At 50.3% G+C, this 27451-nt stretch overlaps 1 protein-coding gene across 4 annotated transcripts; it reads left to right on the top strand.

Moving 5' to 3' along the window:
- The first annotated feature begins 50 nt into the window (after positions 1 to 50).
- On the top strand, positions 51 to 22518 carry BCL6 (BCL6 transcription repressor). 4 transcript variants are annotated; one of them, XM_031032223.2, is made up of 10 exons: positions 53 to 167; positions 10693 to 10731; positions 11552 to 11723; positions 13226 to 13447; positions 15057 to 16028; positions 16386 to 16570; positions 17967 to 18134; positions 19213 to 19343; positions 19462 to 19599; positions 21310 to 22518. In XM_031032223.2, exons 3-10 carry the CDS (start codon positions 11563 to 11565, stop codon positions 21451 to 21453), a joined length of 2121 nt encoding a protein of 706 aa, XP_030888083.1. In that variant the 5' UTR covers positions 53 to 167; positions 10693 to 10731; positions 11552 to 11562; the 3' UTR covers positions 21454 to 22518. The 4 variants fall into 4 exon arrangements, with proteins under 4 accessions (XP_081687478.1, XP_030888083.1, XP_081687467.1 ...); XM_081831341.1 differs by lacking the exon at positions 53 to 167 and adding an exon at positions 6501 to 8048; XM_006737223.3 differs by lacking the exon at positions 53 to 167 and adding an exon at positions 8506 to 9522.
- The last annotated feature ends 4933 nt before the right edge of the window (positions 22519 to 27451 follow it).

The following is a 27451-nucleotide window of genomic DNA, read 5'->3' as shown; positions in this document are numbered from 1 at the left end:
GACCAAAGAGGCAAAAGTCCCGGAGAGCTGACACCGAGTCCTCCCCTGCCACGTAGCAGTGGTAAAGTCCGCAGCTCAAATTCCGAGAATTGAGCTCTGTTGATTCTTAGAACTGGGGTTCTTAGAAGTGGTGATGCAAGAAGTTTCTAGGAAAGGCCGGACACCAGGTGATTATTGCTGTTGCTGCTGCCGCTGCTGCTGCTGCCGCCGCCGCCGCTGGTGCCGCTGGTGCCGCTGCCGCCGCCGCTGCTCATGATCATTATTTTACCTTTTAATTCTTTTTTTTTCCGCTCTTGCCAAATGCTTTGGCTCCAAGTTTCCTATGTGTATCTATTGATATAAATGTATATATTTATTTATTCTAGCTGTCAGGTGTTAAAATAAATGCCGAAGATTAGTCCCACGTCTCTCCCACTCTAGGATATAGATTTTTATATATTTATTTTATTTTTGTTGTCTTTGAGTGCATCGGCCGGTTTGGGGAGGCTTTTGCCACCCTCCCTTGTGTTGTTTTGGTTTTGGAAAAGGAGGTGGAGGAGAGGAAGGAGGGGAATTAGGGGGCGGCCGGAGCCCAGAGGACGAGACAGTGTTTGGGGGGTGCTCCGGGCAAGTCTGGGGGCTGTCTGGCCCCAGACGACGGAGAGGACGCGCGCTCGCGCTCTCGCTCTTTCTGCTGCTGCTTGCGTACGGCTTGTGATCTCGCTGGATTCGGGCGGCTGTTTTTTCCCTCTTTTCTCGCTTGCAAACTGCCTTCCTCGCTCCCTCGCTCCTGCCTCCCCTTCCTTCCCTCCCTCCTCTCCCTCGCCTCTCCTTCCTTCTCCTCTCCCGTCCTTCTTGGTGACTCCGGGAGGCGAGGAGGGAGGCTGCCCGCTCGCTCGCCCCGCTGGCTCCCTTCCACCGGCCTCGCTCCTCTAGATTCCCTGCCTCGGAGCCGAGATTTGGGAGGAAAAATGCAAGCGAACTCCTCGGGTTTTGTTTCTCTCCCCCCCTCCCCCCCCCTCCCCGCCAAGCCCAGTTGAAGTATCGTTTCTACTATTTCCTTTTAGAGCCGCGATCTTCCTAACGAGATCCGAGTGTTTTGGTGTCCCCTTACCCTGTGTTTTGGGGGAGGTTTAGCTTGCCTGGGGGCGGGGATGTTGAATACTTTGAAAATTATTCTTTCTTGGTTGCAGTCGAGGGAGTCGGGAAACCCCGCGCGCTCCCTCTCCCCGTCCTGAGGAGAGAGGCTGGTGGCGGGACAGGGATTTGGGGGGTGGGTGGCAAAGGGGTGCGCGTTTGCACCTGCGGTGCCGTTTAGCGTGCGGGCACTCCGGGAACCTTCACAGGACGGCCCAGCCAAGCGGGAAGGTGGCGGGATTTCTGGCGGTCGCGGTGTTTGTGTTTTGGGCGCTGCGTGACTCGGTGTTAGCTCCCAATGGCTGTTCCCCTGCCTCTCCTAAATTTTGTCTTATTTTTTCCCATGGTGCGAGCTTTGTAAAAAGACAACTGCAGACCGGAGAGTAGCCGACGTCAGGCTTCAGGTTCCCGAGGTCCTTGCACGGGGCGAGGGGAAAAACAAACAGCCCCAGCCCGCGTTCCTACGTGCAAGACCCGGGAGGAGAGAAGGGCACGCTGTGGCCCTGGATGAGGGACCCGGCGCGGGAGGAGGGGGCGCGGGCGCGAAAGGGAGATCTTTGTGAGTGATTTTGCAAAAACGGATTGCGAGATTGGTTGGATTTGCAACCTGTGGCTCTCCTCGAGGGAGTAAGAATGGGGGAAAGCGGCGGCGGCGGCGGCCCGGGGCGGGAGCCGGTGAGGAGTTGGAGCCTCGGAAATGGGCTGCGCTCTTGGGCAGCGGGAGCTAGGGGCCACCCCGCTGCGAGAGGTAGTGACCGTGGTCAGTGTCTTGAGAACTGTGGATTGCGTTGCCTTTTGATGCCGTGTTATTGGAACTCTGGCGAAAAATGGATCTAGTGTTACAATAATGAGTTTTAAAGGTCCCCCATGGAAAACAAAAACACAACCCAATAGATTAAAAAAAAGAAGAAGAAGAATGAAAAAGACCCCTTTTATGGGGTGCCCCCCTTTGCAATGCTTAAGAGGTGGTGGTGGGGGTCCAGCAGCTGAACCGGGAGAAAGACCCCAACTAGGGTACTGAAAGTCCAGAGCTGTTACTGGGTTCCTGACTGCCACAGAGAGCTGGTCATCTCCTCCACCACCAGTAGCCACAGGAAACTGATTTAATCTTTTATGGATTTTTTTTCCCTCATTCAGTTTATAGTTTCCAGGAGGAAAATCTTGTAACTCTTTACTTTTTTTTTTAAGTAAAGTATCAATAGATGCTTTTTTTTTTTTTTTTCTGTCAAAAACAAAACAAAACCAAACCAAAAAAACAAAAAAACTGGGCAGGACAGAGGGAACCAGGGAAAGGGCTGTTTAGAAATACAGTTTGTGGCTCTGAGCAGTGCCACCAGCTTCCTCTACAGAGACTGCCAGTTTCCCTTTTTCTTTGCAAGGTGTGTGTGGTTTTAATAAATAACTTAAAAAAATAAGAGGGGGGCCGGCAAGACCTGTCAGGAGACAGGTATCTATTTTGCTCACTATTTACTACCAAGAGCCTTTGGCACTGGAACAGAGCCTCGTAAATCTGCAGCCCAAGTTGAAGTTCATCTGGCCCTAGTCCACATGCTATTCCTGGAGGTAGCAAGCATGAGCTCAAAGGAATGAGGTGAAATCACATTCTTGCTTTAAAATATATACCTTTGGGGGGGGTATGGAGAAAGAATATTGTCTCTGGGGGTAGGAGGAAATGGAAAGAGGGCACTAGGAGATGGGCATTCCCTTGCTAAAATGACTCCAGTTGGGTCCTCAGGCTGAAATAGAAACCTGTAGATGGGAAATATTCCCCCTCCCCCACTTGTAAATAGAAGTTTCCAATATCCTATTTGGAAGACTTTCCAATACTGCAGGCCCAAGCACTGGCTGATTTTTAAGGGTCTGTTGATAGTGACAATAAGGCCAGAAGCTGTTGGTAAACTGGGCAGCTTGAAGGAGAAGGAAGCCAGAACAGGGAATTCTCCAATTGGCCTTTTCTTCTGTGCTCAATTGTGAAGGGTTTTACCCCATGCTTTCTTGAAAAGACTCTCCAATTTATTCTGGGTTTGCTGGACAGGGATGGGACTCTAAACTCTTAAGCTGTCGTTTGCTGAGCCTTGAAGAGTTCCAGTTATTGGTTGAGTAAATGGTAGCCAGGACTAGATGTCAAAATCCTTCCTTCCCTCTCTCCCCTGCCCGGTAGCCACACTCACAACCCACTTTATTGTGAAAAACTTGAAGGAGGTAGTGCGGCAGCGCCACCCCTTGGTGGGTGAAACTCTATTTGCAAAAGTCAAATATTTGAAAAACATTGTGAAATGACCTTATGAGGATTTTTTTTTTCTTTAGAAAGGGGAGATAAAACTAACTTTAAAAAAAGGAGGTTGTAGTTGATTTCTCAAATGGGGTGGAAAAGCGTTGCTTTCCAGCTAGGAGAGTGTCATAAGAGGCAAAGAAGTTCGAGTGTGTGTGTGTGTGTGTGTGTGTGTGTGTGTGTGTGTGTGTGCGCGCGTGCGCGGTCGGGGAGGGTTGCCTAGTTGGCTTGAAGTAGGTGAGTTCTCCAGACGGAGGTAGCCTCCTTCCCCCTTGGACTTGACTTCTCAGAGCACCTGAATTCTGTTGCTAGTCTGACACTGAGATAAGCAGGAATGTCTCGGTGTAAAAACAAACCAGTGATGGGAAGTCCTGTAGTTTTGCTGTCGGTGATGGTGGTGTCTACTGGGGGCTGGGTTGGGGACGGAGGTTTGTGGCGTGGGGCAATGGTAGGCTGGTCCGTAGCTGGGTTTGGAGCCTTCTGGGAGTCGAAGTAGTGTGGCGCGTGCCGGCTTCCTGCACTGCGCAACAAGTGGGAATGCCGCCGCAGTGATCCGAGCAAGGGTGCTGTGTAGTGGCGAAGCCGGCCCCTTTCTCTTCGCCCTACTGGAAGCCAGGAATGGCTCTTCCCAGTTCTCCCCGCCTCCCAGTCTGTGACCAGCAGCCCCGCCAAAAGACAAAACTCAGCCCCCCTTTCCCCACCCTCCGCCTTTAGCGAGCCCTGTAAACCTGGGCGGAACCCTGCCCTTGGCCTCCAGGGCCCCCTTCCTCCGTGGGGATCAAGAGTTTATTCCCGACTTTCTTTGCTGGTCGACCAGTGTTTGGCAAGAAGCTCTGCTAATACCTTCTGCTTTTTGAAGACAAGCGCACCCTTTCCTTCCCTTCTAATACATTCAGCCTTTCGGGCTGGAAAAATCAACGTATAATACATGAACCCTGCTCCAGAGACCGCGTTGTGGTTACTAGAGGAGTGAGCATCGGGAAGAACGGAATTACATCCAGTAAATTAAATGTTTTGCAGCGTTGCTTATAGAGGCCAACCTCCTCCCGCTAACAGATCCAAAAAAAAAAAAAAAAGTGGGGGGCAGTCGGTTGTGGAAGGCTGTGGCTGCGCGGTGATTTTCGAACGGACTGAGTCTGCCACCTAGTGGTAGATCCTAGCAGAGTTCCCCCCCCCCGCGCCTGGGGCGGTGGACCGACCCTGTCACCTTCGGATCTCCAAGTATCCCTACTAGGTGCTAGGACTGACAGAGGAGGGCAACATCCAATGAGGATGACATCTGACCCCCAAAATTTTGGTAAGGTGGATGAAAATTCGGAAGCCTCTAGATGCTTGCCCTGTCCACGGTCGCTCAGCGAGCGGCATGTGCCTCCCTAAGAGAACCTTAGTAAGATAACCCGTTTTGAACACACTATCTTTCTGTCACTGTGGTGTCTCCCTGGGTGAAGTGGGTAGTGGAGGGACGCTTGGAGGCTCTAGGACATAAACCTTTACAGTTGAGAAAACAGGCAGCCTCATGAGGGGGGCCTGTTGCTGGTGAGTTAGTACCCTAACTGGGACCAGATTTTTACCTTCTGAATTCCAGGCCAGTGACTTAAAGTCAAAGGCGAGTGTATCTCCGCTCCCTTGAAGTATCTAAGAGAAAGGAGCAGCAGTAAGAGAGACCCACGATTTTAATGTCTCACATCAGCGTAGCTGGGAACAGCTCCCCAGATGTCTTGGAGGAATTCTAGAAAATATGGCATAAGATTTTCAGTGACAGATACAGGAAGCCTACCGCAGTGCTGAGGGGTGGAGGTCCCAGATCTTGAGGGGTGTGCCTGGGTTAATGGATGATTAAATCCCAGTCCCTAGACTTGTAGAGCCCGAGGCTCACATTTGGATTCTGAAATCACCCTCTTCCCCTTCCTTCCAAACTGCTTAGTGGCTTGGCAAGAGATCAATTGGTGTGTGTGTGTGTGTCGGGGGTGGGGGGGTGGGGGTCATATGGACAGGCAGGGTGTAATCCTCATAGAATTTGGGCCACAATAGCTTCTTATTAAGCAAAGTTTTATTTTTTCGGAGTTCAAAACTTAAGATGGCAAAGGCGCGTAGGGGTGCCGGCGACCCCTAGCGACGACCGCCGGCGCGCACACTCTTGGTAGATGCTGCGGTCTCCACCGCCCCGGTCCGAGGAAATCGAGTTCAGCCTCTCCCACTGCGGGAGCAGTCGGAGGCCGCGTCGGAGAAACGCGCCTCTGTTCGGGTTGGAAACGAATCTGGGGATGTGTTTGAAGAGTGGTCAAGTTTGACTCATCGCTTTCCAAGGACAGTTAGTGCCTTCCATCTTCATTAACGTGAATAAAGACCTCGGCTGACTTTTGTCCAGATCGGATTTTTAAAGGCATTGTTTGGTTGGGGACATCATGCCGCTCCCCTCCCCCGGCAGCCTTTTTGCAAAGGCAGAGCCCAGTCCAGCCCGGATGGCCGAGATATCTTTGCTCGGGGACGTGGTTTGCTGGCATTGTCTACTGGCTCTTTCTGGAAGGCTGTCGCGAGCTGGGCGCATGGGGAGCGTCCCTTCTGCAGCTCCTCTTCAGATCTTGATGATAAAACACATCCCTCTATTTTATTGCATTTCCTAGAAGCTTGCAGGCTTGAAAGAGCTCTACTGGCAGGAAACGTGATAGAAATAAAGTCAGGACATAATGTCCCCGAACACCTCGGTCACCCAAAGCGACTGCCGAGGCTACCGCGTTATCAAATTCGCTTTCATTTATTGTCGTCTCCTCCGCCCTCCCGCCCTCCAGTCAAGAGAGCGAAGAGTGTTTCACTCTTAAAAACAGCGGCGCGGTTTAACCCCACCCCCTACCGCTGGATCACCGTGGCTAAACTGGAGCAGCTAGTTAGCTGAGCCGCTGCGCAGAAAGGGAGCGCTCGGGCAGGAGCCCTGATGCTGGTTTCACTACGGCAGCTCCAGCCTTATTAAAATTCCTAGTTCCTACCCCTAAACAGTGCTTTGCACTTCCAGATTCTTCTTTGGATTTCTCGGCGAGTTATTGGAGTTATTAGATTACCAATAATCCAACGGCGGGCCGGGATTAGAGAAGGGACGCGGTGGGTGGGGGGGGAGGCTGTGCGAAAGGCATTCTCCAAAGCTGGAGACTGTGTCTAAAGTAGGTCAATGGGAAGGAGAGGCGGGGCTACATGCGGGTTGTCGGTTTCAAGCCTTGATGGAGGGCTCTCTCTAGTGTTTAGCAGCGGTAAGACATGATTAGGTTTGAGCTCCCGGAACCACGGGAATCCTAATTTCCATTAAGTGCATGTACGTAATTTTAACTTCCCTTCCTAGATACTCACCCCATTCCATATTAAATTTCAACCTTCGCTTTCACCTTTATTCCACCCGGCGAAGGGGTAAGAAAGTCTCAAAGTAGGACTTTATGAGGCCGCCGAGGCCCAGTCTTTACCGACGGCCCTGACCCCGCCTCCGCCGCTGATAGGATGCGCGGCGCAGTGTGACGCCACCCGCCACTTTTAGGACCGGACTGCGGCCTTAGGCGCCGAGTATTTCGAGCCCCCAGCCCCGGAAAATTCCTCTCGGAGCCCACTACTAGGACCCATTAGGAGAGGGCGCCCAGGGGTTATAATTCCAAGGAAGGCCCAGAGAAAGCGAGGCGTCCTTGGAGCGCGCCCGTGCGCGCTCGGGTCAGCACCCCGGCCTCTGCGGAATCCTTACCGGGTCTGTACGGTTTCGGGGAAATCGGATTCCGAAATCCCGAAACCTGGCCAGGTTCGGCCTGGGAGCTCCTATTCTAAAGACTTTGGGCGGAAACCGAGGCTAGCAGGGTTCCCCGACTTGCCAACGTAGGCGGAAGGGGCTTTCGGTTTGGTTTTCCTACAAGTCGTCTGGCGCGCGCTGGATGGAGACCCTCAGCCCTAGGGACTCCCATCTTTTTGACCTTGACGCCTGACCCAACCACCCTCTTAAAGGGGGCGGAGGCAAGCTAAAAGCAAAAAGCAAAAATAAATAAATGACGCATTAGGCAAACAGAGGCCAGAATTGGGCAATTTGAAGTCATAAAATGAACCTCAGATTGGACCCGAATTCCTAGGTTCTAGACTGGCTCTGCTACTGACTTGTGCGACTTTCCCCATTTATAAAAACTGTTATGTGTAAGGGTTGGCCCGGGTGAACTGAGTCCTCGATCGGGCGCCGGCGAGGGATTTAGGGGAAAGTGTGCCTATTCCCCGCGAGCCTCCCCGGGCGCGCCCCGCCTCCCCCGGGTGAATCCCCGGCGGCCCTCGCGGCGCAGGCGGCGATCCTGGCGGCCGTCGAGGGCCGGCAGCTTCCTGGAAAGTTACTTCTCTTTGGAGCCGGCGATAGACAGAGTGTTCTGTGAAATCCGCTGAGCTGAGATCGACTACATTCCGGGAATGAGAGGGCTGTGCCATTCCGCTCACTACCCCCTGCCTTGACGGCGTAACAGGGAAAAAAAAAAAAAAAAAAGCACACACAATGTTAGCTACCGAAGTGCACGAAACGTTTTATTTGAATGTAGCCAAATTAAGGGCTGCCACGATCTCAGCACGGGGCCTCCGACGCGCCTGCGGGGGCTTCGCGACAGATGGGCAGCGGTGCCCGCAGAACGCCCGGGGGTGGGCGGTCCCTGGCGGATAGGTACGGTAAGGTCGGGGTGGGCGAATCTAGCCCAGGCTTGCCGCGGAGCGCAGGCCTCGGGTTTGTGTCCCTGTATGCGAGCGCGAGAGGAAACGGCTGCTTAGTGCCCGCCGAGTGGAGGAGCCAGGGGAAAAGGATGGATGGGGGCTTTCGTATTGGCTCACTCTAGCTCTTAACCTCGCCTCTCGTCCTTCTCTCACCTCTTTTCTTGTTTCTCCGCCTTCGCCTTCTGCTGTCTTCTCTTCCCTCTGCCTTTTTTAGAGGGAAGGGTCCCTCTTTTTTCTTCTCCAGCTCCTTTAAAAGATCTGCCTTCTCCTCAAGGTGCCTAATTGCAAATCCAGAGATTTTTGAAAAGGCAGAAGAGAGAAAGTGTGTGGGTGGAAAGACCACGTTTAGGTCTGGCTTGGTGGTTACTGCGGCTGGGGCAGGATTGGTGATCCCGAGAGTCCAGGTCTGGGCCCTTGCAGTTGTCAGTTTCTCTTGACAGCCCTGCTCTCTTGGCAGGTGTTTTCGTGTTATGAGTATTGCGCGTGGCATGGGTGGGATGGCTGAAGCTAGGTGACGGAGTTTGTCCAGGACTTTGCTGGAGATTAGCTTTCAGTTTTGGGCGAGGCTTATCCGGTGGAGCCTTAGTGACCTTCTCAGTTAATCAGGGCTGTTACAAGGATCCCATACAGTAATGGTTGGGAAGGGGCTGAGTGGTCTGTAAGAACCAAAGCAGCTGCTAGGTGCTTCCACACTTGCAGCATCTAGAGCGAGGCATGGTTTCCCACATCCACCATAACACACACTCACTAACTGTGGCGCGCCTCTGAAGCTAGAGCTAGCTGAAGAAGGAGTGGACTTAATAGGGATGTGGACCTCAGCAGATGTGCATTTGTTTTTGCCCAAGCCAGGCAGAGGTGGAGGATGAAAATGGCCCAACCCCAGGGCCAGGCTGACAAGTAGACCCCTGGGAATGGGGAATGTTTTGTTTGTTTGTTTCAATCTGCATATGGAATGAGTCATTGCCACTTGCCGAGGTGAAATGGCAAATCTGGGCTTCCCATGGTTGCAAAAGTCTGTGACTGGGAATTCACAAGTGGTTGAAGCTGGCTAAAGGACAGCCTTAGGTATTCCAGAAGTGTTTAGGGATGTCTTTCATGGGGGAAGAGGAGATGGTTTATAAATGAAACTCTCATGTGTCTTTAGCATTCTTTTCCAACAGAGACAATCACTGAACTTTGGTTAGGACCGATCTAGTGTATCTCTCTTTGCCCATCTTGAGTTAGGATGGGAGAGGAGGAAATAGGTTCTTTTGTCTCTTTCTGTCCTCTCCCTTCAGCCATCCCCTTCCCTCATCCTCACTCACTCACATGCACACGCTAACCTTGAAGCCGATGGGATTGAGTGACTGGCACTTGGGACCACAGAGAAATGTCAGAGTGTTTGGTTACAGACTCAAGGAAACCTCTCATTTTAGAGTGCTCATTTGGTAAGATTCAGCAGCCTGAAATGGGGGCAAAGTGTTTGTGTGGGGGAAAGAACTTAAAAATGAGATTCACCCACATTAGGGTGCTGTCTTGCATGTTCTACAGCACGTAGGCTGATTTGGAAAAGGGACAGGAATTTGAGCCAGAAGACCGAGGGCTGGGCCACTAACCATCTACGTGGCCCAACATGACCTCCCTGGCCTCAGGCCCCTTTACCCGGAAAATAGCTCTAAAGAGCTATGCTTTAAAAAAAAAAAGGTGGGGGGAGTGGAAGAGGATTCAGATATTGTTTTGTTTTGCAGCCTACATGTGATCATAAATGAGAGTCTTCCACCTGTGCTTTGAAATTATTTTCTTTTAGGGAAACAAAAATTTGGAGCGGGTACATATTTCCTGAGTGCTCTCTGGCCAGTTCTTAGCTAAAGCACGCAGTTAAATCTTTGACCAGCAGGGAGAGCACAAGCTTGGAAGTTTGTAGCCTTCTATCTAGTCTTAGACCCAGGAGGGAAAGAAGAGGAAACTTTGAAAAAGCAAAGATACTCAAGGAAAGCATAGACACGCCATCTCTGGGTGTATTCTGCAGATCCTGTATTTAGTCTTAAATGTTCAGACAATCAGGAATTATTGCCTGGCTTTTTGTCCTACCCAAGCCACTTGAACCCCTGAGCCTCAGTTTCGTCATCAGTGAAATAGGGATACGGATATTGACCCCAGTAGACCTTGAGAAATCATTCTAAGACTCGAAAGATAATATTTTAGCAGGTTTTGGAGATTGTCCAGAGTTCTTAGGCCCCTGAAGGACCATTCTCATTAATATTGAAAGAACCACTTTTCTTCTATTTTTCTTCCCATGAACACAAGTGGCCTTTGGATGGTATGCATTTTCTACTTTGACAAAGGAACTACATGTGTATGTGTACATATAATTAACGTATGCAGTTGTGTTCCCAGTACTCAGGGCAAAAACATGACTATCGCATAGCTTCGGGTGCCTGTTGTTGCCGTAAGAGCAGAGCTGGAAAAATGTTTGCTAGCTTGTGGTAAAACCGCTCCAGCTGGCAAGCTGCAGCTATCAAAGGAAAACTAAATACGTGCGTCCTAAAATAAGACTATAGTGGACAATCCAACATTCATGGAATCAATTTCTGTTTGGTTTTTTCTCTTCCCTGCAGATTTTAAGCAAAATTTTGGACTGTGAATCAAGGCATTGGGTAAGTAAATCTAATTATATGCTTTAAAATTTTGTGGACAAACTGTTTCCTTTGACTTTGCCGATGCATGTGTTGCTGTGAACTTGGCCACTTTTCGTGAGATGAGAGAAAGGATGGCCGGCTCCCTCTCCCTCACCCATTTACCCCTCTGTTAGACTATCTTAGCTGTGCTGTGATCATTCATACCCTCACTCATGTCTTAGTTCTGAGCCAATGTAGCCACCTACTATGCACGAGCAATGTGCCAGGAGCTCGAAGTACATTCAGACAATTGTAAAGCCTAAAAGAGGAAGAAACAGATGGTGGCTGGGATAATGAAATGAGATCCTGACAAGAATAGCTGCGATTTTTGAGAACCTGCTATGGACCAGGCACAGATCTCTAAATTTTACAACCACATAGGTATTACTGCTCCCATTTTGGGAAACCAAAGCCCAGGAACAGTAAACAATCTGCCCCAAGTCACACAGCTAGCAAAAGATAAAGCTGGCGTGCTAACCTTCACATCGTGGTTTCTCACCCTCACTGCCTCTCCGCACTTGGCGGAGTACTGGGTATGTGGGAAAAGCACTCTACAAATATTCATTCACTTCCGCTTTCCCCAAAAGGGCTTTCTATTCCAACTTGTTAGAGAAAGGTTCTTTTTCCCATCTTACAGATGTGAACAGTAATGCCCAGAGATGGGCCCACAAATGGGTCAAAGACCCAACACAAGGGACCTTGGTGTGTTAGCAGGCTGCGCCACCTGTCTTCACAGCCCTGGTAGAGCAGGAATCAGGTTCTGGAGAATTCAACAAGATTTTGACCCTTTTCTTTCCAGGTGAAGACAAAATGGCATCCCCGGCTGACAGCTGTATCCAGTTCACCCGCCATGCCAGTGACGTTCTTCTCAACCTTAATCGCCTCCGGAGCCGTGACATTTTGACTGATGTTGTCATCGTGGTGAGCCGTGAGCAGTTCAGAGCCCATAAGACAGTCCTCATGGCCTGCAGGTGAGGGGCCGGGAGGGGAAAGACGGTTGTATAGAAGGGCGCGATGGTGTGGGCAGGTAGCAAGGCAGATCGAGTGGGCCTTTTGCTGTGTTTAGAATTACGTCTAGTTTGTCTCCAGACCGCCAGCGCATGTGGCCTGGTGGAGTAGGTTCCCAGGAAATGAATGAATGAACACACGTTTGGAGAAGAAAGAGTTTCTGTTCTGTGGGAAGCGAGGGAGCAGAAATGGTAGACTGTCTCTAGAAAGGATGTGTTTGGAACAAACACGGAGAATAACTTCAGTTAACCAGTGAAGAAAGGAGAAGTGAAAGGGGGTTTTTCGGTATTTGAAGCAAGTGAATTTGAAGTCTTTTGCCCTTTTACTCTGTAACTGCATGTATTTTATCCTGTGGCTATCTTTCTATGGGTGTTTCAGGCTATGTGTGTAAGTTAGGGAGAGAGAGCCGGCCGATTCTTCCTAATTGTTGAGTGTTTCAAGTTTTTGGAGCTAGTTCACATTACATCATCTCCCTGAATCTCTGCAGTGGCCTTCTGTGTTATGGAGGCATAATTACTTCCCTTTTATAGACAATAAAACGAAGGTACAGATAGGTGAGCTGATGTAAAGTCGGGGGTCTCTACTGCCAGAAGAGAGCTTACTCAAGCTCTACAGCAAACGCCTGTGTTTTAGTAGTGACGAGAACAGAGGTTTACAGAGATATAAAAGTAACAGAAAATGCTAACCTAGAGCTTACTCTGTGCCAGGCATGCACGACCCTGTCAGGTAGACTCTATTGTTCCTGCTTTGCAGGGAAGGAAACTAGGGTGCAGAGAAGTTAAGTAGCTTGCCCAAGGTTGCACAGCTACTTACTGGTTAAAGTCTGGCTCACTTCTGGCAACCCATTCAGAAAGAGCAGCATTGAGATGCCAGCCCGAATCCTGACTTGTAATTGAGCCTTCTTTCCTCTACCAGACAACATGGTCCCTGGAGGCACGGCTTGAGGTTTGACTTGTGTCTCCTAGGAATATTGACCTTATGGAAGTCTGTGGGCTTTTAGAAAATCAGTAGACTGTAGATGTAGGCACCATTTTATTTATTTATCGTCGATACCCAAGTTGTTTCTAAAAACAGACAATGACACTTTAAAAATAAGGATCATGTGTTGGAATAGGAAGAGAAGTGCTTATTCCAAAGTTATAGACTAAAAATGGTTACTGCAAATGAGTGCTAAATTTCACTCTGTGACTCTGAGAACATCATTTACCTTCTGATCTTGGTTCCCCCACTTGTAGAGGGGAGAGTGATAATATCTACCTTGCAAGGTTGTGAGGAACACAGGATAATGTATGTAAAGTGCTTAATGACTCTCTGGTATTTAGTAAGCTCTTCGTAAATGGCAGTTATTATTAATTGCTGTGGAAGTTCTGGAGCGAGGCCCAGGGAAGAGGAGCTGAGCCTTGACACTGACTGTAATTGATTGCCAGTCCTGTCCGTTCTTGTGACACGTGTGTTTGTGTTATAGTGGCCTGTTCTATAGCATCTTCACGGACCAGCTGAAGTGTAACCTGAGTGTGATCAACCTGGATCCTGAGATCAACCCTGAGGGGTTCTGCATCCTCCTGGACTTCATGTACACGTCCCGGCTCAATCTGCGGGAGGGCAACATCATGGCCGTGATGGCCACGGCAATGTACCTGCAGATGGAGCACGTTGTGGACACTTGCCGGAAGTTTATCAAGGCCAGGTGAGCTGCCATGGAGGGAGAAGCCCTTGGGAGTGGAAGACATCTGAAATCCTTGATAATGCATGCATATCCTCTACAATATGCCACAGCCTACGTTTCCGCTAGCTTTTGCACACTTCTGCCTTCTTAATTCTTGCTCTGCTATCCAGATATGCCCTGTGCATTCATTCCGCTCTTGCTTTCTTCGTTCGTTGGATGGGCCCTTTCCTCCCACCCATCCCACCAGGCCAAGCTTGGAAGCGGGCTCCTCTGTGGACGTTTTCCAATTGCCACTCTTCCTCCCTCAGCTCTCCCTCTGTATCCCTAAGCCATCTGCCTGTCCTTCAGACCTTCCTTCCATTTTCACTATTTGCATATGTGTTTTAGTTCTCCTTTAGACTTCTATTATGATGATTTGCATATGTGCCTTAGTTCCCCCACCAGACTGTGGGCTGCTTTTCTCATCTTTTATGTTGCCCCGCTCCTACAAGAGAGGACATTTATTGAATTAAATTGAGTTCACTGGGTCTAATCTCGTCCTTGAAGGCCGGTCGGACATGACCATCATTTAAAGGGGGGGGATCCTGAGAGCCCACAAAGTGAAGGGCTTTGCTAAGTGGAACAGAAACTCAGGGCTTTACTTTTTTAGCACCATTTGATTCAGCTGTTCTAGGGTGATTGCCTCCCTTATGAAACAGGAGGGTTTCCAGCCTCTGTTTGATCACCTCCAGGAGCCAGGAACCCAGTGTTCCCAGAGCCGCACTGACTACCTCGGACCGTTAGAAAGCTCCTCTTGATGGCGAGTTGAAATCTGGCCCTCTTAACCTTCACTCATTGGTCCCAGCTCTGTTAACTGTGATCATGGTGAGCTGGCCTATTTTTCCCCCACATAACGTCCCTTCAAGTATGTGCAGCGAGAGCTTGTTGTCTCCTGTGGGTGATAATGGTAGCGAGGTTATCATTGCGGTCATTTTCGAGTACTTTCTCTGGGTCAGGCCTTGTGCTTGGAGGGGTGAAGCAACTTGCTCCAGGGCCCATTGCCGCTAAGTGGCCCAACTGGGACTGGAGAGCAGGTCTGGCTGCTGCCGGTCCTCCAAAGAAAACTCCTCCCAAGACTCTAGGCAGCTTACAGACTGAGTCCCTTCTCCCATGGGCCACCAGTTTGTCTGTGACTCTCTGAACATGCACTGTGTAACTTCTTTCCCTGAGCCTCCATTTCCATGTGTGTAAAATGGAGACAGTAATGCCTTTCTTCCTTTGCAGGATTTTGCATGGATGAACTAAGGGCTCTGAAAGCTTTACATTCTGTAATATCTGAAGAATTACAGATTCACGCACATATACACAGAATGTGGCTTAAACATGTGATCGCATGTCTAAGCGGGCACAGCTTGTGGGGCTGACTCGCTGCCCTTGTCTGGGTCCAGTCTCCCGCACTGCGGGCTAGCTTGCTAGATTTCTAGCATAAAAGCCTTGTGACTGCAAGGATTTCCCTATTCCAGAGCCACATCCCTCATGTCTAGCTGACCAAGCACAAATGCGGCTACCTAACACCCGTGTCGCTCAGAAAGTCCTCTGTTCAGCAGTACTCATTTGGAGGCCCGGGTCTCCTCTCTGTTTTCTCCTGCAGTGAAGCAGAGATGGTTCCTGCCATCAAGCCTCCCCGTGAAGAGTTTCTGAATAGCCGGATGCTGATGCCCCAAGACATCATGGCCTATCGGGGTCGTGAGGTGGTGGAGAATAACCTACCGCTGAGGAATGCCCCAGGGTGCGAGAGCAGGGCCTTCGCCCCTAGCCTGTACAGCGGCCTGTCCACCCCGCCGGCCTCTTACCCCGTCTACAGTCACCTCCCTGTCAGCAGCTTCCTCTTCTCTGACGAGGAGCTGCGGGATGCCCGGATGCCTGTGGCCAACCCCTTCCCTAAGGAGCGGGCCCACCCCTGCGATAGTGCCAGGCCCGTCCCTGGCGACTACAGCCGGCCAGCCCTGGAGAGAACTCCCAGTGTATGCCACAGCAGCATCTACTCACCCAAGGAGGCAGCCCCAGAGGAGACACGCAGTGACATGCACTACGGCGTGGCCGAGGGCCCCAAGCCTGCCGCCCCCTCGGCCCGGAATGCCCCGTACTTCCCCTGTGACAAGGCTGGCAAGGAGGAAGAGAGGCCCTCCTCAGAGGATGAGATCGCCCTGCATTTTGAGCCCCCCAGTGCACCCCTGAACCGCAAGGGTCTGGTCAGCCCCCAGAGCCCCCAGAAGTCCGACTGCCAGCCCAACTCGCCCACGGAGTCCTGCAGTAGCAAGAATGCCTGCATCCTCCAGACCTCTGGTTCACCTCCAGCCAAGAGCCCCACCGACCCCAAAGCCTGCAACTGGAAGAAATACAAGTTCATTGTGCTCAACAGCCTCAACCAGAATGCCAAACCAGAGGGACCCGAGCAGGCTGAGCTGGGCCGCCTCTCCCCTCGAGCCTACACCGCCCCACCGGCCTGCCAGCCACCCATGGAGCCCGAGAGCCTTGACCTCCAGTCCCCAACCAAGCTCAGTGTCAGCGGGGAGCACTCCACCATCCCACAGGCCAGCCGGCTCAATAACATCGTCAACAGGTGCTTTCAGAGGGGGTCTGGGCCTGGGGTCAGGGCTTCCCACGGGGGCCACTTCTTCCGATGGACGCAGGGGCTGTGTCCTTTCTTGCCTGAATATTGGGTATATTATGGGTGTGGAGTAAGTATCCACTGACTGAATTGACCTCAGTAAGGAAGCATATTAACATCAGGGATCTCAGGGCATACGCTGTTTGGAGGTGGGCTCAAGGATAACTTTGTGGCCCCGAATCCAGAGGGAGGTGGCCCAGCTCTGGCCTCTGGGTTCACCTGCGCATGGGAAGGAGGGGGCAGCATCCAGGCCAGGTGGAGTGCTTTACCCTCTCCAGCTGCTGAGGCTCTCTTTCCTCCTGCCCACAGGTCCCTGACAGGCTCCCCCCGCAGCAACAGCGAGAGCCACTCACCGCTCTACTTGCACCCCCCCAAGTGCACGTCGTGCGGCTCTCAGTCCCCGCAGCATGCAGAGATGTGCCTCCATACCGCTGGCCCCACATTCCCCGAGGAGATGGGAGAGACCCAGTCTGAGTACTCGGATTCCAGCTGTGGTGGGTCCCTTCCCGGGGAGAAGGAAGGCCCCTGCCTCTGCTCTGTGGGGTTTGCGTTTCCATTTCACTTATGCTCTTGTCACTGATTGGGAGAAGTCCCCGACTGGAAGGTCACTGGCCCTTAAAATCACCAGCCCGTCCCCCCTCTCTTGACCTCTTGAACCAGGCTGATCTGAGCAAGGGATGAGGTATGGGAGTTAGTCTGGGGTAACAGAGAATGACCCCCTTTTCACCTGCACTGTAGCCAAGGTAGCCTGGGGGAGCGGCTCTAACTCCCAGAGCTTCCTCAGTGCCTCGGGACCCAACTGCCAGGACTGACCTGGGTCGGCCCCCCCTGCTGGGCCATGCGTTCTGTAAGGACAAGCCCCTGACCTTCCTCGTGCCTGTGTCTCCCATAGGTCCGAGGGAGTTTCTAACATGGAGTAGGTGCTCAGCTGACGTTAGCTGAATTAGGTTAGTTGAGCTGAATTATTAAACTGAAGTTTTGGACACTCTGTGATTGGCATCCCCAGTTTTTATTAGATAAGAAAGTCTGTCTTTTTCCTCAAGCTCTGGCTGCGGTAGGATAGCCCAGTCATGCCTAATCGGGGGTGAGCCCCCGTGACATGTCATTTTCAAAATGTTCTAACGGAAGGGAAAAATCAGTTACTTACACCGTGAGATTTGGCACAGGGTTGTGGACGTGTAGTTGGGAGAGCAGGGACTGTCCCCGTCTGTCCCCCTGGCTATTTGCCCTTTCTCTGCATCCAGTCCCTTTTCTCTGGGCTGCCGTTTCTACTTCCATCCTTGTTGGCTCTCCCAATATCATAGAAGTGTTTGGGGGACATGAAATCCAGAGAGATACAGGGTGACCCTGTTCACGGTTACTTCCTCCTTCAATGGCCTCCACGTACCATTGGATTTTATACCTCACATTCCTAGAACACTTTGTGATATACAGTATGCTCCTGTGAGGTGGGCAGCCTGGGGGTTGACTATCCTGATTCTGGAGATAGAGACACAGATAGGCTCAGAGAGGTGAAGGGTCTTGCTTGAGGGCTCCTGTGTATGGATGTAAATAAAACAATGAACTGAGAAGAAAAGTCAGTTCCCAGAGCTCTCTAGAGAAGGAGGAGCCCTGCTGAGCTTTCCTGAAGTTGGCACAGGCCATATGGGTAGCTGTTGGTTTGAGTTTCCCCTCTGTACCTTAGTATTCAACTCTGTCCCCTTTCTCCTCCATGACAGAGACTCTAAATGCTCAGAAAAATAAAACTCACACAGGCCCGGAATGTCGGGTGGGTGGAGCTTGGGGGTTCCATATGGCCCTGAGGGCAACTGCAAAGGGGAGTGGCCTTAGAGCCCTACCTCCCTTCCCTTTCTAACGGTGGTGTCCCGTCCCCCCGCCCACCTCCGACAGAGAACGGGGCCTTCTTTTGCAATGAGTGTGACTGCCGCTTCTCTGAGGAGGCCTCACTCAAGAGACACACGCTGCAGACCCACAGTGACAAACCCTACAAGTGTGACCGCTGCCAGGCCTCCTTCCGCTACAAGGGCAACCTCGCCAGCCACAAGACCGTCCACACGGGTATGCCCCCTCCCCCCGCCCCCCGCCACAGCTGGGCAGGGTTCCTGGGAGCGGGATGGGGGGAGGACCCTAGAGAAAGCAGTGTGGGGCCTTGTTCCCCCGGCGGGCGGGGAGCAGGCCCTGCTCTGATCTGGATGTGGGCCTAACCCTGTCTTGTCTTTGCCTGGCGACTCCTCCACTCCCTGTGTTCTTTGTCTTTTCTCCGAGGCACTCTGTCCTGCTTCTCTAGCGTTGTGCGGCAGAATTGTTAATCCCAACGCACAAGTGAAGCAACCAAGGCTGAGAGAGGCAAAGTAGATAGGGTTCTTGTTACCCCAGAAAAAAAAATTAAAAGCCTCTTGATTTCCTCTCAGGGCTTGCTCCTTATCAACTCACATTCCTTTACCAGGTAGCTTCTAATAACCCGACTGTTGTCCACAGTTGACCCTCTCTTGGTGTCCATTATCCCAGAAACTTTCCACAAAGGAAGGCTCAGCCCTTCTATTGGCTTCCCCAGCCTGAGCATCTACTCTGACTCAGGCCCCAGGCTTCTTGCAAATGGAATCCAGCTGTCGTTCCCACAAGCGGAAAAGCATGTTTTTTCTAAAAGAGAAACTAGAGCAGCCTGATTGTCTCTTCCTGGTGAAGGGCTTGATTCCTGAATCAGTCTAGTCCTAGGGAAGAGCTGGAAGAGACTGACTCTGTCATCTAAATTCACCCCTCAAGTTCTGGAGAGGGAAACTGAGGTCCAGAGAAGGAGAGTGACTTGTCCAAGTCTGCAGTTAGATGATCTTAATGACATAGCTGTTTCAAAGGCCTCCTGGAACCTCCCCCCACTCCCTGTCCCACCCCCAGTGTTGCGTCCCCCCTGCCCCAGCCTGCTCCTTGACCCTGGCTGCCTGCAGCCTGTGGTGGTATGGTGTGTGCTTGGCAAGGGCAGGAAAGTGGTAGGCCCCCTGGATCCTCTCTCAGACATCTTCCAAAGGAGAGAAAGCTGAGGTGGCCCAGGAAGGGCAGTTTGCTCTGAGATCCAGGGACCTGCGACTGTGGAGACCTCCGTCAGATATAGCTTTCTTTGTTCCCTTTCTTTCGGGAATAGGTGAGAAACCCTATCGTTGTAACATTTGTGGAGCCCAGTTCAACCGACCAGCCAACCTGAAAACCCATACTCGAATTCACTCTGGAGAGAAGCCCTACAAATGCGAAACCTGTGGAGCCAGATTTGTACAAGTGAGCAGGGCCATGGGGAAAAGACCCCTCAGCCTCTGTATGCTGAAGAGGGGGTTCCCGGGGGAGGGGGCCACAGCCCACCCCAACAGAGCCTCTCACGCTTTGCTCTTCCATTCAGGTGGCCCACCTCCGTGCCCACGTGCTCATCCACACTGGAGAGAAGCCCTATCCCTGTGAAATCTGTGGCACTCGTTTCCGGCACCTTCAGACTCTGAAGAGCCACCTGCGAATCCACACAGGAGAGAAACCTTACCATGTATGTGAGCCTCTTGTGGCCATCAGCTGGCCTGGGAGGGGCTTGGCGGGGAGGGGCAGGCAGCAGAACTCTTTGCTCCAGTCTCAAGCACACAGTGGGATGACCACTGAACTAATGGCCCTAAGACCTGGCTTAGGGCTGGTTGTCAGACACGCTGCTGGACATTGGCTGTGTCTCAGTTTGCTCATCTGTAAAGTGGGGATACTGGGCTAGGTGATCTGGGCCCTAGGAAAGAGTTCCAAACTATAGATACATTGATTTGGGGATCATTCATTCATTCCACACTAATTAGCTTCTTACAGTATGCCTCTATGCTGGACTAGATGTCCACTTAAGAGGACCTAAGGTGTTTGAGAAGGGGCAGCCATAGGAGTGGGAGGAGAATCAGAAAAATGTGGTGATAGAAGAAAAAAAAGGCAGGGAAAAGGCCATTATAAGAAGGAGCAGGTGGCCAGCTACACAGCAGGGTACCATGAATGGGCCATTGGAATCCTAGTGTTCTGGAGGAGGGTTTCAGCCAACCATGGCTTGCGGGCTAATTTTTGAGCATTTCATGAGCTAGGTTCTAATATCTTTAAATGGCTACAAGATGGAGAAATAATATTTTGTGACATGTGCAAATTACATAAAATTTAATTTTCAATGTCCATAAGCAAAGTTTTATTGGGACACAGCCATGTCCATTTGTTTACATATTATCCATGGGGACTTTCCTACCACAGGCGCAGAGTCATCATTGTGATATATTCACTATCCGGCTCTTTCCCGGTTAAAAATAGTTTTCTATCTCTGCTATAGAGGGGAGAGATACTGGCCGGGCTGCTGGGGTATCTGGTTCTTATTCTGACTCTGACGCCAACCCTTTTTAGGGCCATAGGCAAGCCTGACCCTCTCTCAGGGGACCACAATTTTCTTTCTGTGTAAAAGGATAAGGATGCTGTAGGTGAGCAGTTTTCAGACTGGGCTCTTTCAGTCAACCCCACAGCCTCTTTTACCTTTTGAGTTTCTATTGAATTTGAAAAGAGAGTCCTACGGTTTATAGGCGGTGGAAACCACTGTGTTCAATGACACTGCTCTGGTGGGTTTGTGGTATCACCGTAGATAGTGATGGACACAAGAACGAACCAATGAATGGTTAACCCATATCACAAATGGGAACCTGCAAAATGTAGGTATTTTCATCCACTTGTTTATCAGTCCCTGAGTATCTTCTCACTTGCTTTTTGTTCTTGGGCACCTTAGTTTTCCTCTCGATACCCTTATTTGCTCATCTGTAAAACGATCCTATCCCACGGAGTCGTTGTATTCAGTTAACAAATTCGCTCAAGTGTCAGGATAGTCTTTGGCACACAGTAGAGTACAATAAATATTTGCTAGAAGTTTAGATGCACCAATGTCGAGTTAAGAGTGACCTGCAGAGCGTGTCGACTCAGTCCTTCATTGAAGGGAAAGCCAAGGCCCATGGAGAGAAATGATGTGCTTGGCTGGGGAAGAGCAGTAGCAACACTTCACCGCTTTAGAAAACAGAGAAGGGACATTTGCGCAAAGCTTACTTATCGCTTAGCTGGAGCCTGCATTCTTAACCTGGCCTTCCAGAGGGAAGAGCCGCCCAGATCCCTCACAGGGAGAATCTCCCTCTCTGGGTCTCCGAGCAAGGATACGTTCCTGGGGTTGGTGACAGCTAACAGTTTGCCTCTGATTTCCCTTCAGTGTGAGAAGTGCAACCTGCATTTCCGTCACAAAAGCCAGCTGCGTCTTCACTTGCGCCAAAAGCATGGGGCCATCACCAACACCAAGGTGCAATACCGCGTGTCCGCCACTGACCTGCCCCCGGAGCTCCCCAAAGCCTGCTGAAGCATGGAGTGTTGATGCTTTCCATTCGAGTCCCTTCTCAGAATCTACCCAAAGGATACTGTAACACTTTACAATGTTCATCCCATGATGTAGTGCCTCTTTCATCCACTAGTGCAAATCATAGCTGGGGTGGGGGTGGGGGGAGGGGGCGTGGGGACTGGGGGCCAAGGCAGCTCCCCTTCCCCCGCTGCCATAAAACATTAATAATATTGCTTCTTCTCCTATGTGTAAGGCAAACCATGTCAGCAAAAAGCAAAATCATTTTATATATCAAAGTGGGGGAGTATGCAAAAGTTCTGACTTGACTTGGTCTGCAAAATGAGGAATGTATATGTTTTGTGGGGACAGATGTTTCTTTTGTATGTAAATGTGCATTCTTTTAAAAGAAGAGACTTCAGTATGTTATCAAAGAGAGGGCTTTAATTTTTTTAACCAAAGGTGAAGGAATATATGGCAGAGTTGTAAATATATAAATATATATATATATAAAATAAATATATATAAACCTAAAAAAGATATATTAAAAATATAAAACTGCGTTAAAGGCTCGATTTTGTATCTGCAGGCAGACACGGATCTGAGAATCTTTATTGAGAAAGAGCACTTAAGAGAATATTTTAAGTATTGCATCTGTATAAGTAAGAAAATATTTTGTCTAAAATGCCTCAGTGTATTTGTATTTTTTTGCAAGTGAAGGTTTACAATTTACAAAGTGTGTATTAAAAAAAAAAACAAAAAGAACAAAAAAAAGCTACCGAAGGAAAAATGTGTAGTTTTGTTCTAGTTTTCAGTTTGTATATACCTGTACAACGTGTCCTACGGTGCCTTTTTTCATGGAAGTTTTCAGTGATGGACGAGCGCGCCATCCCTTCTGAAGTGTAGGCAGACACAGGGACTTGAAGTTGTCGCTCACTAAGCTCTCTTTGGGAATGTTTGTCTCATCACATTCTGCGTCATGCTTGTGTTAGAACTACTCCGGAGACAGGGTTTGGCTGTGTCTAAACTGCATTACTGCGTTGTAAAATATAGCTGTACAAATACGAGAATAAAATGTAGAAAAGTCAAGTGGGCTCTTTCCAGAGGTCTTTCCTTGTGTTGGGATCAGGACTGGAATGGGTCTGGTTTCCTCGGCTCTGAATCTCACGGGAGATGCTCATGGAGAGGAGTGGCTGCTGGGGTCTCGGGCAGGCTGAGGCTGGGGCTGGCTCCTGGACGCTGGGCAGGGACCCACTGTTGACTCCCAGACTGGGACGGGCTGCAGGCTCCAGACCCTGGTCATGAGGCGCTCCGGCAGGGGGTGTGGGATGGACCGCCTCTCACCTCTCTTTCTGGCTGGTTCTCGCTTCTGTCTGTTTTTCACTCAGAGCTCTAGGCTGAGCTTTCGTGATTTCCCTTCTCGCCCTTCTGACATGAAGGTATAGGCGTCCTTTCCTTCTCTGTGTCTTGGAGAATTTGCCCATTCTGTGAAGGCTCCTCTTGCCTCCTGGCTTCATAAACAATTTCTCTCTGCTGGGGTCCAGGGGACAATACGAAGTCAGGTCTGGCCCCATCATACATTTCTCAGCCTGGTACCTGCTGTGTGATTGACGATTGACAGGTATGTATAGACTCAGAAGCTTTATGAATGGCGACCAGCCAAGCAAACCTCCATCCCTGGAGAAGTGCTCTTTGTCCAGAGAATTTTGGTGGAAGGCAGCCATTTCCTCCTGTGTGACCTGGGACAACCGTTTCCCCTTTGTGTCCCTTTCCCAACCTGTCCAATGAGAGGATTAGATTAACTACATCATTTATGAGTCCATGAATCAGACATAAGTTCACCCTAGCTTGCTTTGGCATCCAGTTTTGTTTCACCTCAAAAAGCCCCAAGGTTCAAGTTTGATGGATGAGACCTAAGAGCAGTGAGGACAAGTGCGGTCCTGGGCCCCGGCCCAGAGGAGAAAGTCCGTACTTGCCTTCTTCTGGTTCCTGGGTGGCTGTGGGGCGGGGCCGTGGAGCGGAGCCCCTCCCTGGGCCCTTTGGCCGGTAGTTGGACAGAGGTGGCCCCTGGCAGGACCTTTGCAGCAGGCTCCGGGCATGTGCTGAGAGGTTTGTGGGGGCTGAGCACCCAAAGCCCCAGAGAGAGCCTCACAAAGTCACACGACCCTCTGCCAGCCACATGGCCTTTTGGTTCAGGTTTCCTTTCAAAATGACTTTAGAGGACTTGCCAGCTCGAGGCCTCAGCTCACCCTGCTCTTTGAAAAGGGAGAAGATGATCCCTCTGCTCCCATAGAAACTTGGCAAAAGAACTTACAAAACAGACGGCTTCAGAAATGACAATTCACAGGCCTGAGGGCGGCTGGCCCAGGCCCCTCTGTTCCCAGAGGGCCTCCGAATTCGTTTATGTGTCATTACTGTTTAATAGAGAGACGATGGGCCCAGGGCAGACAGTGTGGGTGGCGTTCAAGTTCAAACAAAATGGAAGATCAAAGAGTAACTGGAGCCAATCGACAATCAATAATAAGTAAAAAGCAAACATCTCTAAACAGATAAGCTAGGCCAAGGACATACAGAATTTTTATTTAAAAGGCAAGCATGACATGAATGTCACGTTTTACAAATATGTAACTTATAGAACAGGGGGGGCTCATGATGTTCTTCTCTATATTGTTGGAATTTTGGAGGAAGAGTTTCTGGAGACCAGGTTGGTGGTTGGAGGCAAAATGTGGAGAGGCAGGGAACTTAGAATCAAGCAGAACTACTAAGGAGCTGGAAAGGATGAGATAGTAAGGATCACCCAACTCAAATCTGTCATTGCCCCATGAAGGGACTGAGGCAGGAGAGATGAGGAAAGTTGCTTACTGTCCCCTCTCTTGGTGTGGATGATTTTCAAAGCGCCTTTTTATAAATGACCACATTCAATTCTCACAGTCACCCTTCAGAGTAAGGTTACAGGCGGCTGGAAACCACATGCCCATCTCAGACACTCCCAGACAGTGCCCCCAGAGCTACAACTCAACCTAGAGGTCCATAATAACACCTCAAGCTGCACCCGCCCACAAAATTTTCCCGAAGAAAATTGTCCTCAGCCCCTGGAGAAGAGCCAGAACTTGGGCAGCCATATCGCACATCATGCAACCCTACCCCCCCCACCACCACTGATTTGTCTAAGGGCGGACACTGGATCCAAGGGCTGCCAGCCGCCCCCCCCAGGGCCTGCAGCCCTATTACAGCACCTAAAGTGTGATGTAAATATGTAAATAGGGGTGCTAATGAGTTGGGCCACCACTAAGGTTGTGTGTTCTGGGAGTTTATAGTGAAATGTAGAGACAGGCAGCCACTCCAGTGTTTCTCAGACTTTGGTCATTTGTGACCCACCTCCATGATTTTGCTATAGCATCACACCCTGATTATTTATGTACTGTTTTCCTTTAAATCAATATATTTCTTAGGTATGCATTTTCCCCAAATATAAATTAAATTAAATTAAATTAAGTACTAAGTGCATTCAAAATAAAAATGTTCACTCATGTGTCTTCACTTCCGCTGCCTCGTGTTCTACCAGAAGCATGCTTCAGAGAACACTACAGGGGTGAGAAGTGGAGAGATGCCGACAGAAGTGAATCCCTGGAGGGTATTGGGGTTGCATTAATGGCAGAGCACTGGAGTGAGGTCCCCAGAGGAAGCTTGGAAGTAGAATGACCTTCTAGTACCTGGTTCTATGAAGCTTGTCATTTAGTGGGAGTGTCTCATCTTAGATTTCTAAAAGAGTCCATCCCTCTTATAAGCACTTGTCAATCAGGTCCCTGCCTCCACCGCTATACCACCTGCCATTACTTGGACTGGTTTGTGTGAGTCCCTGTTTTCTGGAACCAGAAGAGTGCGATTTACCCAGCTGCTCAGGCCTCTGGGGTATCTGCCATTAGGAAGATCCTTAGAGACTCTTAGATTGGGTCTAGGCTTCTCCCTAGTGGAGGCTGAGGCATGTTGTGATCCCTCAGAGGTAAGACAAGTGAGCTACTCAAAATTCTATAGCCACTCGGAAAGACAGTGTTGTTCCCCCAAGCCCCCAAAGCAGCCACGGGTGGATTCTACCAGGTACCCTGGAGCCCAGCCCTGCTGTGGGCACAGGGTCCAGAACATGCAGTATAGCATCACTGAAGGAGGATGAAGCATCCACAGTCACTAAGGGAGAGGCCTTATAGACAGGCGTGTGCTGAAGCGGGAAGCCCCGAGTCTAGGAAGGGGACCCAAAGGGGCCGGGAGCCCCTACAGTACTATGTTGGCCCCCGGGGTCTTGGGGTCTAGCCCTCTCATTACATAAGTCTGACACATTTAACCCCAAAAGCCTGGCTTGTCAGCACATCTCAAGATAAGTTTCCTGAGTCTCCCTTCCTTTTGCATCCTAAGCAAGCAGGTTGGTTAAATAACAAGGATGCTAAGAGTCAGAGTCACAAAATATTGTGACTAGATGGGGCCTTGGAGATTATGCTCCTAACTGACGGATGAAGACACTAGGTGCAGAGGGAAGAAGGGACGTCCCTAAGGTCACAGCAAGAATTTTTTTAAAGATTTTATTTATTTGAGAGAGAGAGAACGCAAGCAGGGGGAGTAGCAGAGGGAGAGGGAGAAGTAGGCTCCCCACTCGGGGCTCGATCCCAGAACCCCAGGATCATGACCTAAGCTGAAGGCAGACACTTAACTGACTGAGCCACCCAGGCACCCCCAAGCCAAGAATTTTTATCAACAGGGGCCCCTGATTCCACTTCGGTTTATGGCATCATCCCAGCCTTCAAGGAGTGTGTGGTCAAATTGGGAAAACAAAACATGGACAAATATGGAGGTAACATCACAAAGAAACACAGAGATATAACATTATGGCTAATGAGTGACAGTCCTGAACAGGGTGGTGTTCAGAATGTCAAGTTGTTCCTTCAGGCCATAGGAGGCCGATAGCCTAATGAGCTGGAGGCCAAGCAGGACCATTCTCAGGGCTTTCACACGTCTCCCTCCTTCCTGTGGGACTGCAGTGCCTCCTGCTGTCTAGAAAGAGCTGTCCTCCTTGATGTCACCAATAGGAGCCACCTCTGGAGTTGGCTCAGTTTCAGCTGCTGTCACACAAACTGAGTGGCCCAGACAACAGAAGGGTATTGTCCCACAGATCTGGAGGATGGAAGTCTCAGATCAAGGTGTTGCAGGGTTGGATTCTTCTGAGAGCTTATTCCAGTCTTTTCCCCTAGCTCCTGGCAGTTTGCTGACAATCCTTAGCACTCCTTTGCTGGTAGAAGCATCACCTCGGTCTCTGTCTTCACCTTTACATTCTCCCTGCGTGTATGTCCCTGTGTCCCACCTTCCAGTTTTTATGTGGACATCAATCAAATTGGTGTAGGGCCCACCCTAAGGACCTCATCTTAACTAATTACATCTGCAACGACCCTATTTCCAAATCAGGTCACATTCTGAGGTTCTGGGGGTTAGAATTTCAACATACGAATTTTAAGGGGACACAATTCAACCCATGACAGGGATTGTTGGTAGGAGAGGGGATGGTGAGATGCTCTCAGAAGAGCACAATCCTCACCTTCCCTTTGCACTTTCTCCCTGCTGCCAAAGGTGAAGGGAATTGAGATTTGGAGGATGTTCTCGATGCCCGGCACCGGGGTTTGCACTCATGGTTTCAGTCCCCTTCACCACAGCCCACTGCGGGGGGGCTCGAGTGACCTCTTACAGGTGAGGAGGATGAGATGCAGAGAGACCAGGTCACTTGGCTGAGGTCAGGCAATGCTTCTCCACTTCTCCTCCACCCAACCGTGTTCTTCATATCTCTGGTGGGTCTCACATCAGAAGAACATTAGGGGACAAAGCAACTGTGCTCAGTAACCACACTTTGGTTAAGCAGAAGGGAGAAAAATCTAGATCCATGTAGGTCCCTATGGAATAGGAATTACCGAGGATGTGTATACCAGACCATTACAAGTTTGATAAAAGTCCCTTAACAAGAACGGGAGACTAATAGTCTAAT

The sequence above is a fragment of the Leptonychotes weddellii genome, chromosome 1 (assembly GCF_054177405.1).
Source record: "Leptonychotes weddellii isolate Sample4059 chromosome 1, ASM5417740v2, whole genome shotgun sequence".
Lineage (NCBI taxonomy): Eukaryota > Metazoa > Chordata > Mammalia > Carnivora > Phocidae > Leptonychotes > Leptonychotes weddellii.
This window is presented reverse-complemented; position numbering and strand designations above follow the sequence as displayed.

Coding starts and splice junctions, on each gene's coding strand:
- BCL6 (XM_031032223.2), top strand. CDS start 11,563: ATGGCATCCCCGGCTGACAGCTGTATCCAGTTCACCCGCCATGCCAGT. Junction 13,448..15,056: donor CGGAAGTTTATCAAGGCCAG/GTGAGCTGCCAT, acceptor TTTCTCCTGCAG/TGAAGCAGAGATGGTTCCTG. Junction 16,571..17,966: donor GTACTCGGATTCCAGCTGTG/GTGGGTCCCTTC, acceptor CACCTCCGACAG/AGAACGGGGCCTTCTTTTGC.